Here is a 21,462-nt window from a genome sequence, read left to right on the forward strand (position 1 = left end):
TTTGGGACCCCATTGTACAACTATTGTGGTTGTAAACAATTGGGATATATTTAAGGGGTGGTGCGATTTGTATAGAGCCTAGGATCTAAACAATCAAATTAGAATCTATCTTCAAATAGTATTGACAAATGTAGTTTCAATATTGGAAACTTTTGAGATAGCTTTAAAATATATTTTCATCCTTATTTATGAAGTTTAAAGCTTTAAAAATAGTGTAGATCGATAGATCTATAAAAAATTGAAAATCTTGAAAATTGACAATCTAAAAATAAATTACCAAATGTAATATTTCCACAACTTGAAATCCATTTTTTTCTCATATCGATGCATTTTGATGTTGAGATGATCAATTTGAGGATATTTGAGCATCAAAACAACCTCTTCTAGTGAAATTTTTCCAGTAGGCTCTTATTGATTCTTTAGAGCCTTGGCTCTATATAAATTTTACTTTTCCCATATCGGGAAGGGTTAGTATAGATTCATACAACACACAAATAGTGTCTTCAAAATAGACCGCTAAGGTCTGTTGGTCGTTAGCCTAAGCTAACACTCACAAACGTCAACTGATGGAACAACTCAGCTAAATGTTCATTGTTGATCAACATATGGTCGAGTTGCAATGAAGCACACTGTATATGTGCTACATTCCGTTATGATTTCCAAATTTAGAAAACAAATAAACCAGAAGATTTCATGTTCCCATGGGAGCATACTGTTATTTGATCCATCAAGTAATACCTAATCTGAGTAATTTTACGATCCCCATTTTTTGGCTGTACCCTCTTCAACCTTGGACTAGCCTAAAAAAAGTTTCAACATGGAATCTAACTTTTGGACAACTTAAAATGTAGATTTTTTCTTTTGAAAATAATCATCTAGTGATTCTTTGAAAATTGTCTAAGATCCATAAAATCCACCCAAGTAAGCCTTTTGCCTAAGGAACAGATATGCAACATGCCCTCCTGCAAGTATAATACACACGCCCAACAACTAAAACCTAACACCTTCCATCTCGGAGAAACAAAAGAGTGCTATTGAGCCAAAACCGTCTTTTTAATGGATCTTGCACTCTTTTCTTTAGACAATTCCCACATCTACCATCCTTGCCTATTCCTGCTTTTACATTTTGAAGTTACGGATTACATAATTTTGAAAGCATGTTCACAGCTCTTCTTATTTTATTCAAGAACAAATTTGCATTACATTGCGAAAGCATGTATGAGACTTTACTGGTATGAGTAGCATAGTATAATTCATATGCTGTTTTTGCTTTTATGGGGCGACCCGAATATGAATATAAGCAAACAGGGGCACGGCCATGCTTTCAAACTCATATTCCAGCTGCAATCTTCACATTTCCAGTTTGAATTATATTGAATGCTTTATAAGAGATATGAACCAGCAAGTACGCATTCAATCTTCAAGCTGGGCAATCCATTCTTGACTGATATATATGCATGGAATCAACCACGACAATATTTTGCGATGATTTGCAAACTCTCAGGGCTTACTATTTTCAAAGCCGGTTTTGCTCTAACTTGAATTTCAGGACTAGTCATTATATTATAATGCTAACCATACCCATTAAATACAGTACCACAAGATGAAGAGGTTGGTTGTTTTCCCCATGCCATATTTTAGGCAGAGAGCATACCTGAACACCTGCTGAAGTCATCTACCTTATCTTTTCTAACCACCTTGGGTTTCTGCATAAAGAGTCCTTGATTGAGGAACAAATCTTGAAATGGAAGAAAATTTTCCAGTGATATTTTGGGAACTCATCAAGATTTTTTCCAGACTATCCAAGCTTCTAGAAGAATAGAATTTGGCAAAAAAATATACAGGCAGAATATTGCACCATTTCCATTTTTTTCCCACACAAATTTTGGCCATGAGCGAGCTACTTTATGTTCCCCAAACAAGAATATTGAGTTTTTAACAACCGATCTGTCATTTTACACATCTATTTGCGAAATTCCATAACGAAAAGTACTTGTAAATTCCATAGGCACAGTAGGCATTGGAATCCCTAGCTTAATATCGCAGGCCATGCTTATGACTTGCCAATAACCTGTTCCCCTACCCCATGAACTAATTCATTGCTTTGATTGAGTTTTTATCACTTGATTGAGTTTTTATCACTAAATAAAGAATCATAGAATGTCCAGTGACTTCGATACTATATGAACTCCTCGTCATAATGCTGAAGCCCATGTGATCAATCCGCATGCTCTCAAAACTGGCCAGAACTCTTAACGTAGTATTTGGAATCAACTGGCTCCGTCGAAGGGATCTGTTGATTTGGGTTCCAAATATAAGCCAGGCGAGCAAAACAGATCGGCATCCTACCCCACCTTAGAATTAGTCTGACAACCAATCTATTGAAGTTCAGTCTATTTTTCAACCAGTTAAACCCACATCCACCACTGTTGAATACTTGGCATCTCATTAAAGTTCTCAATATTCTTTACTACAAGTGATCAGAAACTGAGTTTTGCATCAGGTTGGTAAACTTGATGAATTGGCTACACAGCTGATAGGAAGTGAAGACCATTGACCTCCTAGTACTTTATCACACGAGATCTATATGATTATCAGGATAGATGAGAATGAAACATGAGTTTAATCTTAGATAAGATCGAAACTGACCACCGTGGGTTGCTCGGGCCCAAAATCGATCATAAGCAAGCATTTGTCAGTACACACCATTCTAGTTAGTAAGAATTGAGCACATCCTCAGATATTGATCTAACATTTAGTTCTGCATAAATCAACAAACAAAATAAAAAAAAATTCAAGAGCATTTCTTCTTATATTAAAGTTATGCATTGTTTATGCAACCTTTCCACCTTCCTCTTTGGATTTATAAATTCAGGAGTCTTGCCCAATAAATGTAATAACTGTTGAAGATAATGATTCAAAATAATAGGAATATATGGGTAGTTATCTCTACGTGTATGGGTAGTTATGTCTTTCTCTCCGATAGTATGTGTCCTTTTAAAAATCAACAGTGGTCTTAGAGCATTAAAACTTGCAACATGGTATCAAAGCCTTATCAATAACTCTCACCTTAACATATTAATTTTATAAAATCAATCAGAATCCTTCAATTTCTTCTACTAAAATATCATAGAACTGATATAATGTGTTGATTAAAATGCTATGTTCACCTTCTACTTTATATTTGCATAAAATCGTGATGTTGCGTTCTTTTATGAAACGATCATCCCACTTGTTAAATCGATCAAGGACACAGATGTTTCGCTTTCAACCTTTATTCTATATAAATCACCCCATTGACATTTGTGTGGCTTGCATAATCTCAATTCCACCTATGTATGCATGATTTTGGGATCCTGTAGAAACTTTATTTCAAATTGAAATTGGAATTGCTAGCTTCTCCCCTCTTCAATTGATTCAATTGGATCAATTGATAAATAGAATAATATCAAAGTCTCAAAGGAGATTTACTTTCAAGTGGTATAAATTGACTTTAGGAGACGGTTTTTGAGGCAAGGTTTATGATCATGACAAAGAGCCTCGAGGAACCCATTCTAGTCATCTGCTTTCTCCAATGCACCAATAAAAATAGCTGCAATCTAATCCTTTTTATAGACCAAGATGTATGAGAACATGGAACAATTTCAATTCTTTCAAAATTTGTGGACAAGAGCCGATCACATCAAACCTTTACTTGAGCCTATCTTCATTTCCTAAAATAAATCAATGCATTAGGTGGTAATAGTTTCTCCATGTATACCATGATTATGGGTGTTCATCAAGGCAGTTACTTTCTCATAATATAGGGGTTTGCATATTTTCTTACTGGACCATCAATGTATCTGTCATGCCATAAACTAGGTATCACCTATCATCAATACGTCTAGCATGGCTTCCATAAATGCAGCCAAATGCAAAAGGATTAGAAGCTATTTCATGATGGGGACTAAACCTATGGTAGCTCTTCTTCAATCTAGAAATTTAGTATATATTTGGACTACACTGTAAAGCACTTTAAAGGTTCTCACGGATTTCCCAATTGATCATGTCATCATCAAGCACAGTTTACAGTATACCTACCATCTACTAGTTTTCACCCAAAAATATTTTCTACAGTTTACAAAACTTTAACCATCATGATTTATTACTATGACATCTGCTACATTATCAATCTAATTATTCCAGATGAGAAGTATTACGTCTGACTGAAAGTTTGTATTTCAATGTTAATTTCCTTATTGCTAATGATTCATTGGAAAGTGAAATACTTTCGTAACGAAATCTTCAGATGGCATGGATAAAGAAAATGCCACTATTTGTGACTAATAAGGAAATCAATTCAATGACTTGCTTCTACTGGAACACTTGAATATTTTTGCTTTTCCCATTTTGTTCCTCAGTGTATGAGAAGCACAATATCCTTTTAGCAAGATGCAGACAACATATATTATCTTTGAATAAAATCCAAAGCCCACAATCTCAACCATCAACCAGCAGCCAAATTGGCGATCAAAATATTCATATAGATTATAACCATACGTATTGTCTTACATTACACACATTTACAATCCAAAGTTTCATTATCTATATGACTAAAAATGAAAACTGGATTTTGTGGGAATTTCGTAGATCACCCAGTTCCAATTTCCCATTTACTCAACAGTGCAAATAGCTTACATTCAAATGCATGTTAAGAAAATATATGTCCAAATAAGTGTCTTACAAGGAATTCTTAATTAATTTTTAGTATTTATGCAGCATTTCTTCAGATACATAAATATATTTTACAGTCCCACTCAGTTTTAAGTCTATCTTTTCAGGAATTTCCAGGACATATCAATTGTTATGCATATGCACTTCAAACATCAACTTTCCATTAACAACATCAAGGTACCTTGGCTCAACCACTTCTTTCAAATACATGTTCAAAGTTGCATAGAAATTAAGGGATCCTTTTCCAAATGAAATGAAATCCAGTAGAGTAGTTTAAATTAACATACATTTTTCGTACTATGGAATTAAGATGGGACGAAAGACATAATCTATATCAGACATGTTTTAAACATGACATGCCATTGCAATTTTAATTTTGGTTCCTGCCATTCTGGATAAAGTGATAAATGTTTAATATGTGGTGGAACTCATTTCAAAATGCAATCTTTTACGATGGCATTAACTATAAATAATATAAGCGTATGTTCCCCTACCATTCTTTAAATTAATGACATGTAACTCCATCAATGCGTGCTTGTGGTCATATCATCATCATCAAAGCCTTATCCCAATTATTTGGGGATAGTTACATGATAAGATGTCTCAAATTTTTATGCTGGCTACCTACCTAATGCAACTCACCTCCGGCAACCCATGCTTGTGGTCATATATTCTATTAAAATGGGCATCTACTACAAATAGTTGCTCAGGTATCTTTATGAGGGTACTCCCTCTATAATTGCTAGCAGCAGTTATAGAGGATGATTTAGGTAGACACCAACAAGATTGGTAAACCGATCTTCCTATTTTGAACTTTTCACTGTGCAACAGCCATGCCAAGTCATCAGCTACACTATAACGAGTTTTCTTTCACCGACAATATTCACACTCTCAATCTCATATATTGTTATGCTCTAAGTATCCCACTGTTACATTAAGCAGAATGTTGTTGTCCAGAGTGTTACATTGGAAGATTTGATTATTGGGACAAACATATGCAAGATTCATTAAACAGAAGGCTGTTGTCCAGAGTGTCACACAGGAAGATTTGATTATTGGGACAAACATGTGCAAGATTCATTGCGCTATTCTTTGTGGACTCAATATATTGTTAGTAACAGTGTGCCTTACTGTGACAAACAACTACACTTATCTAACATCAAAGGCCATCATAATTTAAAAAACGATGACCTGTCAACCTATATATCGTGTGGGTGCTGAAGTCATACTTGAGCTTTGAAAATGAAATGGAGTGCTGAAAGTTTTTTTTATCTGGTTATGGTGTACATGGAAAAAAGAACATGAGCAAAGATAGACACTTTGAGGTGCAGCAAGCTTCCTCTAGGGTAAAAAAATGAGTCGTAACCCGGTGGTGGTCCCGCCTAAGCAGGTTGCCAGGAGGGTTGGGTTGGAAACAGTCCCTAACCTTTGGCTTATACATAAAGTGGCCGCTCTCAGGACTTGAACGTGAGCTTTTGCACTGGTTACCTGAGCCTTTTACTGTCACGTCAAGTGACGTTCCCTAAGCTTTCTCTAGGTTAGTTTAGGTTATATAGATCCAGAATGTGAACATTCCATTTTAGGTAACCATGGAAATGCTATCATTATCATCGAAGCCATTTCCCAACTAATTGGGGTTGGCTGCTCAAATTTTGGTCCTCCATTCTACTATATTATGGGTCATACCCTTAACAAGGTCATAAATTCCTATATATTTTCTCACTACTTCCAATGATGTCCTTTTGGGCCTACTCTTTGCCATTTTTTAGTCTTCCACTTGAACTAACTCACACCTCCTAATAGATGTTGTACTAGATCCGTGCTACACATGGCCAACCCACCTAACTCTACTCTCTCTCATCTTATCGCCTATTGGTACCACACCTAAATTTTCCTGCACGTATTCAATTTGAATTATCTCTTCTTGTCTTGCAACTCATCCATCTCAACATCCTTATCTCCACTACACTCATTCTATGAGTATATTATTTTTTTACTGCCAAAGTTTGTCTCACAACTGTCCTATAGATCTTGCCCTTTAGCTCCATCGATATGCGGCGATCACATAAAATTCCGGTTGCAAATCTCCACTTTGCCCATCCACCTCTAATTCTATGTGTCGTCTTCTTCAATCTCTCCATTTTCTTGATAATCAATCCTAGATACTGAAAGTGCGCTCTTTTTTAATATTTCATGGCTATCAATCTTACCTACTTCTTTGTCTCTACTCTTATTATTGCTAAACTTGTATTCTATATACTCTGCATTAGTCCGGCTTATTTTAAAACCTTAAGATTCTACAGCATACCTCCAAAATTCCAACTTTGTATTGATGTCATTTCGAATCTTATCGATCAAAACTATGTCATCTGCACACAACATGCACCACGGTACCTCATCTTATATGTACTTAGTTCAGTTGTCCATAACTAAGACAAAAAGGTATGGGTTCAATGCTGACCCCCAATGTAGATCTATTGTCATTGAAAATTCACTCGTCCCTCCATTAGTTGTCCGTACACTAGTTAGCGCTCGATCATACATATTTCTCACCAAGTCAATGTAGTGTTTGGAGACTTCTTTTTTTTCCAACGCCCACCAAATCAAATATCAAGGTACTCTATCATTAGCTTTCTCTAGATCAATAAAGACCATGTGGAGATCCTTTCTCTTCGTCTTAAACTTCTCAATTAGTTTCCTAAGTAAAAAAATAGCCTTGGTTGTTGATAAGCATGGAACTGTCAATAACACAAACAAATATCAGGTAAAAGAATTAATAAAGTCCAAAGTTTCTATGTTTCCAAACTTTTATTAGGCTCCTAAAAGTGATTGTCCAATTTCTAGTGTACTCCAATTATATTATGAGAAATTTCAAAGCTCTTTTATTTGTATAAATATGCGATATTTTATCAATTTATGCTCTCCTATGGAATGCCTCTATGGAAAATTGGGCGTTAAATATAATGGTATCAGTAAATGCGTATTTAGTGGTTAACAATAATTTCTAGGATTGTTTTAGAATACAATGAGCTCTTTCCTTTCTAGGATTGTTTTAGAATATAATGAGCTTTCTCCCCCATCTAAAAGCCATGTTTACAAACCCAGGGTTGGAGAGAGATTAGACATATAGTTTGGTAAAGTAAGAAAGTATATACTCAATTTTTTTAAAAAAAGTCAAAGACTAAATGTCTCAGCACCCCACAATATCAACCTCAAAAAGCAAAAAAAGAAAAGAAAGGAGAAGAAAAAAGATCTAGACGCTTAAAATAACAAAAAAAAGTCTGAAACCTTTGAAAGCACTCATAAAAGAGGACATGATCCTAAAAGGTGTCCATTGAGGATTATTCTACAAGCACGGTTAATTCATTTGTAACTGATCGGTTATTTTTTTTCCACAAGTATTCAGTGATCTCTAGAGCTTTTTTTATCTTTGAGATCTTGTAGATTCCTAGAGAGTATAATCCAGGCCCATAATTTTCCTTCTTTTTGTTTTTTTTAATACAATGAATCCTATATTTCCATGATTTGAATTTCAGAATCCTTTAAAGTTTCTCCTTTTATCAGTGGGCTTTTGAGTTTCCTTAGCTTATTTGAACCCAGTGTCTCTCCCTCCATGAAAACTCTTGTATATTTCAAGCTTATCATTGATTACAAAGTATTGGTGAACTGAGAGAATAAGTGATGATCAATAAACATCATACAACTCTACAGGTATATGATCAATTTGTCTAAATACACTGAAATCCCATAAAACACAAGCAGATTACGGTAACGACTTGATTATTAAGTAAAGATTAACAGAAAAACAATTCATATTATTTATTACAATAAAGATACAACATCAAATACAAAGATTATATATAAATCTTACATGTCTATTACTTGATGATACATCAAATCCCAGGAAAAAGAGAAACCATTTCAAAGTTCAAAAGAGAGTTCACCTACCCAACTGACTTTCAATGCAAACAAAGATGACCCAGATGTTCAAGCATATTTGCACTGCACAAAAGGATTGAAATCCATTTTTCTCAGAGAAAGAAATCGACTCAATAATGGAGTGCAAGTTCCAGCATCGTGAATAACCAGATTATGAATCCCATTTCCTTATGGAAAGTGGCTCTCGTTTTTGGGTCCATTTTCAAATTAAATAAAATCGATGTAAGCACTCAAAAAGGGACAGGCTAAAGATTAGGGATCATAACTAGGGTTCTGAGGAACGAGCCTCGAGGTATGAATAAGTATATTATATGTTTCACTAAATATGTTACTTTGTATTTTGTTCTTAATTTCTTATGGTTTAAACCCTGGAACCTTTGGCTTTTATGCTAAAACCTAAAATCAAGAGATATTATGGAGAGAGGCTTTTGAGTTGATAAATGAGCCTTTTTCTATGCTTTGCAGGATAGAGAGAGAGGGAGAGAGGCCCTTAAAAAAAAGACCAGGTTTCTATGTGGCGAAGCCCGCATATGTAAAAATGTGGGCCGTTAATAAATCTATTTTTGAGATGAATTTTAAGCCTTATCTTTTAAGAACTTGTAATCACGAATATGATAAAATAAATAAATTTTAAAAATTAAAAATAATAATTCTACTAAAAATACGTTAAATTTTAAAAATTAAAAATAATAATTCTACTAAAAAAAACGTTTGGACCATTAATTTCCATTAAAAAAAAAGGACAATACATTTGATTACTGTAAGTACCACATGAAAAATCGTAGTGTATCCAAAGGATTACCCCAAAGCATAAACTGTGGGGTCATCAGCTTCTAGTCACTGATGGACGTTGGATCATTACCTTCTTATGGAGGGACCATGGTATAGAGAGTGAAAGAGAGAGTGGTACTCCTAGTGGGCTCCACCTCTCCGCATCCATTATTTGGATGGTGATGACTCAATGGATTATGGTTTTTTGTGATGTATGGATTATAGTTTATTTTCGGTATTCGATTGTATATAGCATAAAATGGTCTAGGTGGGCATCCACCGTTCATTCATGAAGGCACAGAGTGGAGACTAAGTATAGGTGGTCAGATTCTATCTAGTTTAAGAAACGGATGGTGGATGCTTCCCAAGATTATCGATTTATTTCCGCCTTAGGTGTATATGTACCGGGAACTTTACAATAAATCTGAGAACTATGCAAATTAACAATAAACCTTGGGGACATCAGCCTCCATTGAAACAATGGATAGTGATGAAGAGCGCACAGAACAATCAAAGCAGAAGTCTGCACAATGGTGGGTTTCACCCAATTCATCTCCTCCCATCATTATGGTCTATGATAGGCCTAAGAACTGTGATTTTTTTTGCGATTTATGACTTCTAAAGTTTGAGGAAGGATAAAGCTTATATGAGGTTCACACCTTAAAGTCGTATGAAAATTCTATTATGACGTTGGAAAACAATCTATTTGATTGTTTCGATAGTACATCTTACAACACATTACTTCGTCCGTCTATACTCGATATTTTTATGTATTTATAATCTGTTTATTTTGAACTGTTTTTGGAGTTTAAAATTTTATAATTAAATATAATATATATATATATATATAAAATGAGACCGTTTATCTTTGGTATAAGGTAAATCATAATTAATCTGAACAATTAGATGTAAAGTTAGATAGTTATATTTATTCTATTAACTAAATTTAATCTTAAAAAAAATAAAATTTAAATTTTATGACATACCCAAGTTATCATATTTTACATGAGATGGTTGTACGTAATATAATCCTTGAGCTATTTAAAAACAAAAACAAATTATACTGAAAATTGCATCTTATGGCAAAATTTAGAAGTGCACATTATTTTAATTATTTAATATTACAACGTTATCCAAAACACACCTTTATGGAAAAAAAAAAAATGGCTTCCTATCTTTTGACTAGCATGTAATAACAATTCTTCGAATTCTGGTCACAAGCGAAACACATGGCTTCAACTCTGCCACATTTTACTGGTCGGATCCAATGATTTTCTTCCCTCGAAAAACTAAATGTGGTACTACGTTGTCCCCAGAATCATCCACATCCACATTATGACTTGCCACTACACTTTTATGTGCTTTACCACATCATGGTTAAGGGAGATGAACCGGCGTGGCACCATAGGAATAATTTAGACCAACCTTTGGAAGCCGTTGGTGTTTTTATAGCAATTTAATGCATATTTAAAGTGAATATGGCAACCATGCTTTGTAAAGACGGCATTTCAGTCACATATCGCTTTTTTTTTTTTTTTGGAATGATAGGAACGTTTTCTTTCCTGTGGTTTGATTAGGATAAAATAGAAAAAAAATTGGGAACGGCTATTGTTTTCTTAAAAATATAATAATTTGCCCTCGCCGTTCCACTCGAGTATCTTTTGTACAGTTTAATTAGAAAAAATAATAATAATAACAATAATAATTATTATTATTTATCAAATAATAATAGTAATAAATAAAAATTAAATATTATGAGATCATTTATCTTTAATACAAAGAGGGCACAATTAATCTTAATCAATAAATATCAATTTGGATGGTTAAGAGTGTGTCACGGAGTTCAAGAAATTTATTGTTGGGCTTTTGGTGTTTTTATAACAATTTAATGCATATTTAAAGTGAATATGGCAATCATGCTTTGTAAAGACTGCATTTCAGTCACATATCGCTTTTTTTTTTTTTTGGAATGGTACGAATGTTTTCTTTCCTGTGGTTTGATTAGGATAAAATAGAATAACAAATCGGAACGGCTATTGTTTTCTTAAAAATATAATAATTTGCCCTCGTCGTTCCACTCGAGTATCTTTTGTACAGTTTGATTAGAAAAAATAATAATAATAACAATAATGATAATTATTATTTGTCAAATAATAATAATATTAAATAAAAATTAGATATTATGAGACCAGTTATCTTTAACACAAAGAGGTCACAATTAATCTTAATCAAGAAATATCAATTTGGATGGTTAAGAGTATGTCACGGAGTTCAAAAAATTTATTGTTGGGCTTTTGAGTTTAATCACAAGTACGCTTACAATCACCTCATTTGAAATTTGATAAACAAAAGTAGTTGCTTTTTCATAGTCATAATAATATTATAATAATAATAGAAATATGGTGTGGACTAGTGTTTTCTTAAAAAATTATGTCATGTAGAATATTATTACTTGCATTGAAAACTTGAATATTTTGATCCTAAGATTAGGTCAGTTCAACTTGGATTAAAAAAATATGAACAAGTACTAATAAAGTTCACGGTCCATGAGACAAGTACTATCTAACTCAACCATAGCCTTGGCCATCTCGAATGCTCTTTAGTGGATGGGCCCAATTACTTTGTCGGCAAACAAGGTTGTTGCTCAAGTGATGCAAATTAGGGTTCTTCTCCAATTAGCACCTTAATTCGTAAAAACTCGATAAAATGATTAGAGTAAAGTTTATATAGAGCTGAAGCTCTAAACAACCTGAACCTACCTCAAAACTTTCACTAGAAGAGATTGTTTTGATGCTCAAATATCTTCAAATTGGTCATCTCGATATCAAGATGCATAGACATGAGAAAAATATGGATTGCAAGTTTTGGAAATAGTGTAATCTGTAACGCATTTTTGGACCGTCAATTTTCAATATTTTCAATTTTTCATAGATGTGTTGATCTACACTATTTTTTAAGCTTTAAACTTCTAAATGAGTGAGAAAATATATTTTGAGGCTATCACAAGGATTTCCAATATTGGAACCACAATTCTCGACAGTATTTCAAAGTAGGCTCTAATTTGATTATTTAGAGCCTGGATTCTTTACAAATTGCACTCAAGTAATTATGCTTTAGGGAAAAGATGAGTAGAGAACTAAAAAAAGCTATGAGTTATCCACCTCCATATTTATTAATTCAAAGTTTTCCAACAAAAATAATAGTCTCTTCTAAAACCTTTCTATAATAAATATTTAAAAAAAATAAAAAACTTAAAAAATTCCTACGAAATCCTTGTCATTCATTCTATATAATCCTAGACTTTTACTAAAATAAAAAACACCAAAAACATACTGTGTAGCTTACTAAATCCCAATAACCTTTAGTAGAAGATTACGAAAAGTAGGACTTAAAATCCCCAAAATATATCCATTAAATACCATATTTAAAATTTTGGCCCTATTTCTAGATCCCTAACCCCTAGGATTAACCTAAGATCGATTAAATACTTGAAATAGATCCAAGATTTCGACCCTGCAGGTCGGGTCCAGATCCAGTGGACCCACCCTAGACCCAACCCATTTATTTAAAATAGTATATAATATTTTTATATAGAAATTTATAAAACTTAATGTAATAATATATACATACTTTTTTAAAAAAACAAGGTTATATATAATATATAAATATAATATTTATTTTTCTTTTTTCCTTTGGAAATCTTCTTATTAGACTTTAAGTGAGAAAATTGTTGAATTATTGCCCTAGACTTCTTATTAGCCACATGTTTTTTTTCACCGTTAGTAGTTTTTTGGTAGACATGTCTTGGTAAGTTTTTATTTTATTTTTCACTTTTAGTAATTTTTTGGTAGACATGTCTAGGTAAGTTTTTATTTTTTTATGTATAATCCATCTGGTCCGAGTCTGGATACGGGTCATCCAAATAAATTACGGGTTTAGATATTTTGGACCCAGTCGTGTCTGGGTCTAAGTCCCATGTATGGATTTAGGTCGAAGTCTACTTGACCCAGTCCCACCCCTACTTACAATGCTTAAAATCAAACCATTAGGATCCTATTTACCAAGATCAGCCCTGTATCACCAAACTATAGTAGTCTTTAACCCTCCCTCTAAAATACAAGTTCAAACTTCGGGCCCGTGTATAAGTTGAAAGGAAAATTATGGATATTATACTTTTATCGACATCCAACTCTTCAATATTTTTCATATCACACTCTTAACCCAAATTTTATTTTTGCTTTAAGCAACGTACTACATAAGTTGACGGAAACACAATGATACATGTACTAAAAAGGGTAACTTCGCCATAAAAATTATAACTTTTTGATTTGGGAGGTAAAATTAAAAAAAACACCAATAATTAAGTTGTGTGATATAAAAAAGTATTAAGGAAAGGTATCCATAATGTTCCTTGAGTTCTACTCCATGTGGGGTCCAAAATAGGCACCATAATCCAGTCAAGACAAACTGCCTACATCAAATGGGGTACGTGTCTCTGATAGTTACAAAGCATATTGCGTGACTATGTGCTGGATGTTCCAGATTGGTCCATACGGTTCGACACATGATATCTTGTCCATAAAGAGCCTACCCTACAGGTTACTGAAAGGAGGACCTTTTGGCTGACGAAATAGTGAGGTGTGCCCTTTAGAGAGACCTTTGAGACATGAGATTCATATACCCTTCAACCTTACCTACTAGGAATTTCTTTAACCCAACCACCCAAGAGCAGTTCCAACCAGTATTTCTTGAAAAAGGGAAGGACAAAGAACTCAAAGCAGTCTGATCCGGGTTCTGTGGGTCGCACTAACGGACCCGGCTTTGAGTAGGAATTTTATTTTTATTCTTTTAATCTATTTCTAAGGGTTGTTTTGTTTATTTTCATTTTCCTTTCATAAAGTGTTCTCTCGGCACACGTGATCAGTCGGCCTGTCTGGTGATCTACAAAGGGGTCAGTCTCTTCCTTGAGACCGACCTACATGCGAGTCATTATTTGAGAAGACCAATCTTTTACGATATTTTACATGTTCAGATTCATGGTGAAACTTAGAGGAGACCTGAAATGCCTTTGCCTCAAAATTACACTATAAACAACCTGCAGCAGTCTCCTTTAGTTGTAGTCAACTCGTCATCGTGTTTTGAAGAGGGCTAAAAAGAGATATGCATTAAATCCATGTCCTACTTTTTGCCTTCTTTTTGTATTGGCTCTAATAGTATTGAGTGATAGTGAAAACACTTCTAGAAATGGGTCAAGAAATGAAGGTGTAGTAATTAATGCACAAATTTGAAACTTAACAATTTCTTCATCATGCGTAGGTTTATCATCGACGTTTCCTCCTGATAATCAAACAACTTTCTTGGAATTGGATTTTCGTGGATAGGAAATTGGAATTATGGGACATCAATTTTGATTACATGTTCGTTCTTCTTTTTCCAACAATCAAAGGGGTTGATCTTATGAACTCTTCCTTAACAGGGGCCACCCAAAGTTGGTTACGAATGAGATTAAAGTTACCTCATCCACCATCGTCATCTTGATTTGCAATGCTGGCTTGCGGATTCCTTACATGCCAAAGCCCACCAACTTCATCTGAGAGTTCATCTACTGCTTTTACCAAATCTTGAATAACTTGAGTTAACCATGAAATATCTTTGTGGGATGCCAGTTTTGAGACACCGTAAGCTACTTTGATACCATTTGATACAAAATAGGGTTTAATTCTTCTCAAATCAACACTTCAATTGGAAAAAACTAAGTCCTCTAAAACCCTTCAATGACATGTATTTTTATGCAAACTCAAAATCCTACAAAGTTCTTACAAAATCCTAGTTATTCATTCTATTTAATCCTAGCCATCCATTATTAGCTTAAAAATAGATGACCAAGTCTACCCCTAACAAAATCATAAATAAAAACTAAAAATAAATAGCAAAAAAAACATATTTTACAACTTATTGAAACATAATAACCTATAATAAAATAGTACCAAAATAAGCCTTAAAATCCCCAAAATATATCCCTTAATCCCCTTAATTAAGATTCATAGAAAATCACAAATCTATCCATCCCATGACTGCATCATAAAAGAATATAGAGAAAAGAATGGAATCAATTAATGAAGAACATAGCACGGTTAGTTGTTCGAGGATATGTACAAGAGCTTGGAAATGATAATAAAAAAAGTTGCTCCTATTGCCATGATGATTACCATGCATACTCATTTACACTAGTATCAATTTCTGACTGTTGCTCAATGGTATATGGACATCTGAAATGCATTCCTTAATGGAAACTTCTTAGAAGTTTGCATTCCTCAGTCATCACAGTTTGTTACTCAAGATTCCTCTTTTGTTTGTGAACTTTGTGAAGCACTTTAATCTCAGAAGTATTTTTGAAGTGTTGTTCTTGCAACTGGCTTCAATCAAAGTAATTGGCATCTCATCAATTGGAAATATGAAGCAATATTTGCAAGAACAATTTCATATGAAGGACTTTGGGGAAGTTTTCGATTTCCTTGGCCTCATGATTGATTGTTCTACATGTGCTATTTGTATCAGTCAACAAAGGTATGCACCTGATCTCATTTCAAGTTCAAGGTTGACCGATGTCAAAGTTGTTGACACTCCCATGAAATTAACTATCAAAGCTTCCACTCATGTTGGAGATCCCCTTTAGCTTGTTGGCTTCTTTATCTATCTCACAATAACATGCCCATATATTGCATATGTCATCTGGTGGCTCAGTTTCTCTCCTATCCTCTATGACCTAATATCTATATTTCTCGCTAGATCCGTCTTTGTGCTCGACGTACATCTAATTGTGGATTGTTAATTTCGTCCATGTCTTCTTTAGATCTTATTGCATATGTGAAAGCTAATTGTGTAGTTGATCCTTATTACAATGCTATATGCAATTGTATATCTCTTGGATCATTATTTATTTTGTGAAGGACTAAGAAATAAGTTGAGTAATGTGCTACATCCTTTGTTAGCACTAGGCTTGTTTTGGTCCGTCCCTTTTTTGTGAATTTGGTTACTCCATTTGCAATCCTATCTTTATATGCAAATCCATCGAGATTGCATCTAATAAAATCTCTTATGAGAAAACAAAGCATATTAATGTAAGTTGCCATTATGTTCGTGATTGCTGTCTTAATTGTAATTTCTCTCTCCCTTTTGTTTATGTTCGTGATTGCTGTCTTAATTGTAATTTCTCTCTCCCTTTTGTTTCTTTTACAATGTGGAAGGGTGATATTTCCACCGAATCAAATACTCAAAAGGCATAATATTTTATTGTGGACAAACTGAAGCTGCACTCACATTCACATCAGCTAGGACTTGGGCCCATTGAAGTTTACCATCATATGTATATTGTCTAATATTGTGCGTTGACTCGTAGTTTGTTCTACATACAGTATGTTTACTTTAGTTATACAACCAAAATACATATTATATGTAAAACCTATTAGGGTTTCATTTTTTGCTCTTTCGAGAATTGATGCAAAAGTTATTTTCCACATATTCTTTTCTTTCCTTATCTTTCTTTGTGCACATGAGTGGTCCGAGATCCAAGGCTTCTGCTCTCCCAGTGCATCCAAGCAAAAGCCTCTCCAGATTTATCTCCCTCTCAAATCTATTGAATGTGAAATGCATGGTTCTCCCCACTCTTGATTTGTTGGCACCCAAGAAATCAAACATTTTTCCCTACATCAATTGTTTGCATTCATATAATGACCTTCGCATCATCTAACTTATGGGAGATTGAGCTTCTTCTTTGGTTCTCTCAGGTATGAGTCTCTTGTAATTTTTCTTCCATTAATTAGTGGAAAAACATTTATCATCTTTGTCCGTGGATGCATTCATATATATGACCAACCACATATATTCCTGTGTTCTTTTTATGTTATTTCTTACTTGCTTTATTTTTCTTGCTTATTCCTAGTTCATTTTTTTTCGTATTTTATTTGTCAAAAATCAACCCATCAGATTTAGAGCTTCCACACACAACAAGAGAGAAAAATTATAAGAGACTAATGCCTGAGAGAACGAGAAAAGAAATCCAACCTCCCACGATGCCTTCTCTTTACAATTTTCTCTTTCCGTAAAACCCCAAAAGGTTCCCTTCTTTCTTTTTTTTTTCTTTTTAAAGAGAGAGAAAATTATAGAGAGGAGGCATTGTGGGAGATTGGATTGATTTTCTGTTTCTCTCATGTATGAGTCTCTTGTTTTTTCTTATTAATTAGTGAAAAAACATCGATTATATTCGTATGTGGATGTAGTCACATCTGTGACGAATCACATAAATTCAGGTGTTATTTTTCTATCATTTCTTTCCTGCTTTATCTTTCTTGCTTGTTTCCGGTTCTATTTTTCTCGTAAGTTATTTGCCTAAAATCAACCAATCGGGTTTAGAGCTTCCACGCACAACATTACCATAGAACTACGCATGAAACGTTTGTTACAACATAAAGTCTATGTTTAGTGGGATATCTTCACAATGCAATGAGGAGTATTCTTGCATTTTTGAAGTGAGGCTAACGATGAAAGGATGGGAACTTCTAAATTGTTGTATCCTTCCAAAGAGATAAAAGTTAAGCCTTTGGGTTGCAATGTTGAGAATACATGGCTATGGAGTTTATCCTCATGCCTAGAGATAATTTTGGACAAAAACCATTATCTCTATGAAATTGGCTGGTCAGATGCTCTCATGACCTTTATTAGATTCCTTGAGATTCAAATTATTATTTGATGGTACCATCTCTAAAAAGCAAATGAAGTATATTATCATGTACATATTGTCTAGATACACAATTTGTTTTTACTGTTGTGATGACATTAATAAAGGCTCGGTTTAGACATTCAACCAAAGCACATGTTGTACGTAAACGCTATTAGGATTTCTTTTTTTTTTCTGATGAAATTGTTGTCAAAAGATTAATTTTCTCTCATTTCTCTCTTATTTTATCTTTCTCTGTGCATAATAGTTGTTAGATATCCAAGGCTCCGCGCTCCAACATTATCCAAGCTTTGTCCTCTCCAAATTTATCATCCTTACTATCCAGTGAATGTGGAATTCAGGGTTCTTTACTTTGTTGAGTTTTGAGTTAAGAATGGATTGGCACCCAACATATCAACTTTCTTCTCTCAATGATTGCTGTGTGTTTTATATATTGATCTTTGCTTCCTTTAATTTGGCATAGACGTGTGAATGAAGGCTCTAGTGACAATACAATCTTAACTTCAATAAAGTCTCCTAACATCTCGTAACATGCAATGAGGAGCATTCATGCATTTTAGAAAGTGGCAAATCAATTAGTGAATGGATGAACTGCAGGAATTTTACCCACTTAAATCGATTCTAAATTATCTCACTAACATCATCTCCCGTTATAAGGTACTACAATTCTAAGAATACTTGGGGGCTCTATCTTTCCTCGCATCTTACTTCCTCACTGGTAACTGGTGGCTTTGAAAAGGTTATCCTTACCGATCCATCTTGTTGAATCACAATTTTTTTGGACAAAAGATCTTTCAGGGTGCACCTGATACTCAATTGAATACTTCTCCTTACTGAAGTTCGAGACTTAAATAATGTAATTTACTAAATTTCAATTTTTCTAATGTTAATTTTGTAGAAATTTCAGAAATTTAAATAGGTCTAATAGAGCAAGGGTTGATGGAAACTTTGAAATTCTTGTATCCTTCGAAAGACATGAAAGTTAAGCCCATTGGGATGCATTATGGAGAATTGATGGTTCTGGAGTTTGTACTTCTGATCGAAAATAATTTGGACAAAACAGAAGCAACCCAAACAAACTGTGATCTCAACGGAATCTGCCGGTGAGGTATGGCTCCGACCTTTCTTAGATTCCTTGAAATTCAATTTAGTCTTTGATGTTATAAATTTTTCAAATGAAAACTATAAGGAAATTCGATGAATCAAACTTCTTGAATCAAGGCTACTAACAAAAACCAAGACTATACATATATTAAAAAGCCTTTAAGCAACTATAAAGTTTGATACTAGGAACTTAAATGGTTAAAAAGAAAAGATTCCCAGAGAAATATCCAAAGATTAGGGAACTTCTCATGAAAGGATTCAAAGAACAAGATGCATTTACTTTGTTAAAATTCAACCACAGATGCTCAAAATCCTTGCATTGGTAACGATAATGGGGTTTTATGAAAGGAAGTGTGTTTGGCCACATGACTTCTTTAAGAAATCAGGACTTCTAAAGACCGGCACCATTACAAACATAGAGAATCGATCAGCATAAAAGGTTGTACTATAATTCTTACTGAGACCTTTTGTTTTCCAATTAAACATAAATTCCTGAGATCACAGGGAATCCCGGGTATTCTAGTTGTGGAGGCATGGTTCATAATCACAAGAAGCAATATAGTTTTACATACAAAAAAAAGGCTGCAACAGTGAAACAAACTCTTACTAAAGGAAGGGCAAAAGAATGAGATGGGTGCTCAAGTCAAGGCAGTCAGGGTAAGCCACAAGTTTTATATGTTGTGGGAAAGCCCAGGGTACTTCTGATTTGCCATGTTTAGCTAATAAGAGAGACCCAGCATTGCTTTTACTTTTTGGCCCCCTTCATGGCTGCATATGGAATCACTAATATCTTTAGGTCCAAAAGAGCCCATCATTGCTTTATGTAATGGGGTGTCTACAACAATTTCGTTTTTTTCTTTTTTACTTTTTTTTCTTCTTTTGTTTTTTCCATCTTTATGTAACTATGTTAATAGAAATGAATCATGACATCAGGGCACACAATTTCAAATAGAGAAAATGAGCCGGAGACAATAAACAACAATTTAGGTAAAAAAAAAAAGATGGCCTAGAAATTCTCTCTGCCCAAATTAGGTTAAGTCACATTAAAATGAAAATTTCCAAATGCAGTCAATATGATCATATAAATTTCAACTTCTCAAATTATAATTAAGCGTAAATCTATCATGAGGAAAAATATCAAACATTCACTATAGCTATTCTTTCTTTTTTTCAATTACATCAAGTTTTTATAATGACTTCAATCTGACTATGTTTTCATGCAAAGTGCATTTCAGAAAATATCGTTAACCAAATAGGGAAACATTCTTCATTTGGATCACTTTAAACTTTGTTCGATGGATTTCAATAAATCTGAATGGTTTAGATACCTTTTAGCTTTTTTTAATAAACAACCAATTAACCTGAAACAACAATTTACAGCCATGGGTATTATGTTCTCTTTAATTCACAATTGGAAAGCTTTATTACACTGCTTGCCAACATATATTAAACGAAAATTGCAAAATGGAAAAAAGAAAAAGATGAAGTTGGAAACAGAAAGATATGCAATTTTAAGGATAACAAAACTCATAAAGTGAAATGTGCGACTTACTCCATTTTTATTGTTCACCCTTTCTTATCATAAACCGTTTGCCCACCCTTCCTTTCTTATAAACATATTAAAACAAATCAATGAAACACATTTTTAATTTTACAAGTTTTAGAAAGAAAATGGTCACATTATATTCGAAGTTACAGAACAAATCAATATAAAATTGAATATAGTATATTTAATCTACTAAAAAAGCAATTTTTCTTTCAGATAATTGCCACATGAGTAAAAGATAAAGAGAGTCGAATGTAAAATACATAGAATACAATGCAAAGGATATCCCAGAAACAATCTCATGCAGTTATATAATATTTTTTGGGGACATATTAAAAAAACATAAACAATAATTTGTTCTTGATCACACTGTAGAAACTTGCTCGAGTAAATGTAAAATATTCACACCATCAAACATGCCTATTTGTAGGTTCAACATACTAGCCTTCTCTCATACCGTATTTCCAAAAACCTGGATGTAAACGAATTAATACTAATGAACTCAAATTGAAGTCAGACTTATGCAAGAAATACACATAATTAAATCATAAAGCAATATGAATCTCTTTTCTTCACCAATGGACCTCCCTATTAAAGTCCACCCACAGATTTCTATATCTCTACCACGTTAGATGGAACATTACTACTATTA

The 21,462-nt window shown here is 33.7% G+C and overlaps 1 protein-coding gene and 1 long non-coding RNA gene across 18 annotated transcripts in view; one reads left to right on the top strand and one right to left on the bottom strand.

The window, feature by feature from the left end:
* The window catches only part of LOC110007196 (uncharacterized), a 59,109-nt gene extending 38,345 nt beyond the window's left edge, over positions 1-20,764 (top strand). For 3 of the 17 annotated variants that reach the window (XR_016054730.1, XR_002280859.2, XR_016054731.1), the window contains 2 exons: positions 4,821-4,890; positions 15,794-18,286. Coding sequence is in view for 1 of the 17 variants with exons in the window: in XM_088865589.1 (XP_088721715.1) it covers positions 4,821-4,890; positions 15,794-15,990; positions 18,408-18,414 (274 nt within the window). In the remaining 16 variants the exon portion in view is untranslated. Of the gene's footprint in view, positions 1-4,820; positions 4,891-14,899; positions 15,102-15,793; positions 18,287-18,407 lie in introns of those variants that run through there. The other 14 variants (XR_016054741.1, XR_016054739.1, XR_016054736.1 and 11 more) reach the window with 11 other exon arrangements.
* On the bottom strand, positions 1,148-9,340 carry LOC148782571 (uncharacterized). Its single transcript, XR_016054743.1, has 2 exons — positions 8,662-9,340; positions 1,148-1,706 (listed from the first exon to the last, which is right to left on the bottom strand). It is a non-coding gene; the product is annotated as an uncharacterized LOC148782571 (long non-coding RNA).
* Positions 20,765-21,462: the final 698 nt, after the last annotated feature.

The sequence above is a fragment of the Amborella trichopoda genome, chromosome 4, assembly GCF_054954075.1.
Source record: "Amborella trichopoda isolate Santa Cruz 75 chromosome 4, AtrichopodaSantaCruz75HAP2 v2.0, whole genome shotgun sequence".
Lineage (NCBI taxonomy): Eukaryota > Viridiplantae > Streptophyta > Magnoliopsida > Amborellales > Amborellaceae > Amborella > Amborella trichopoda.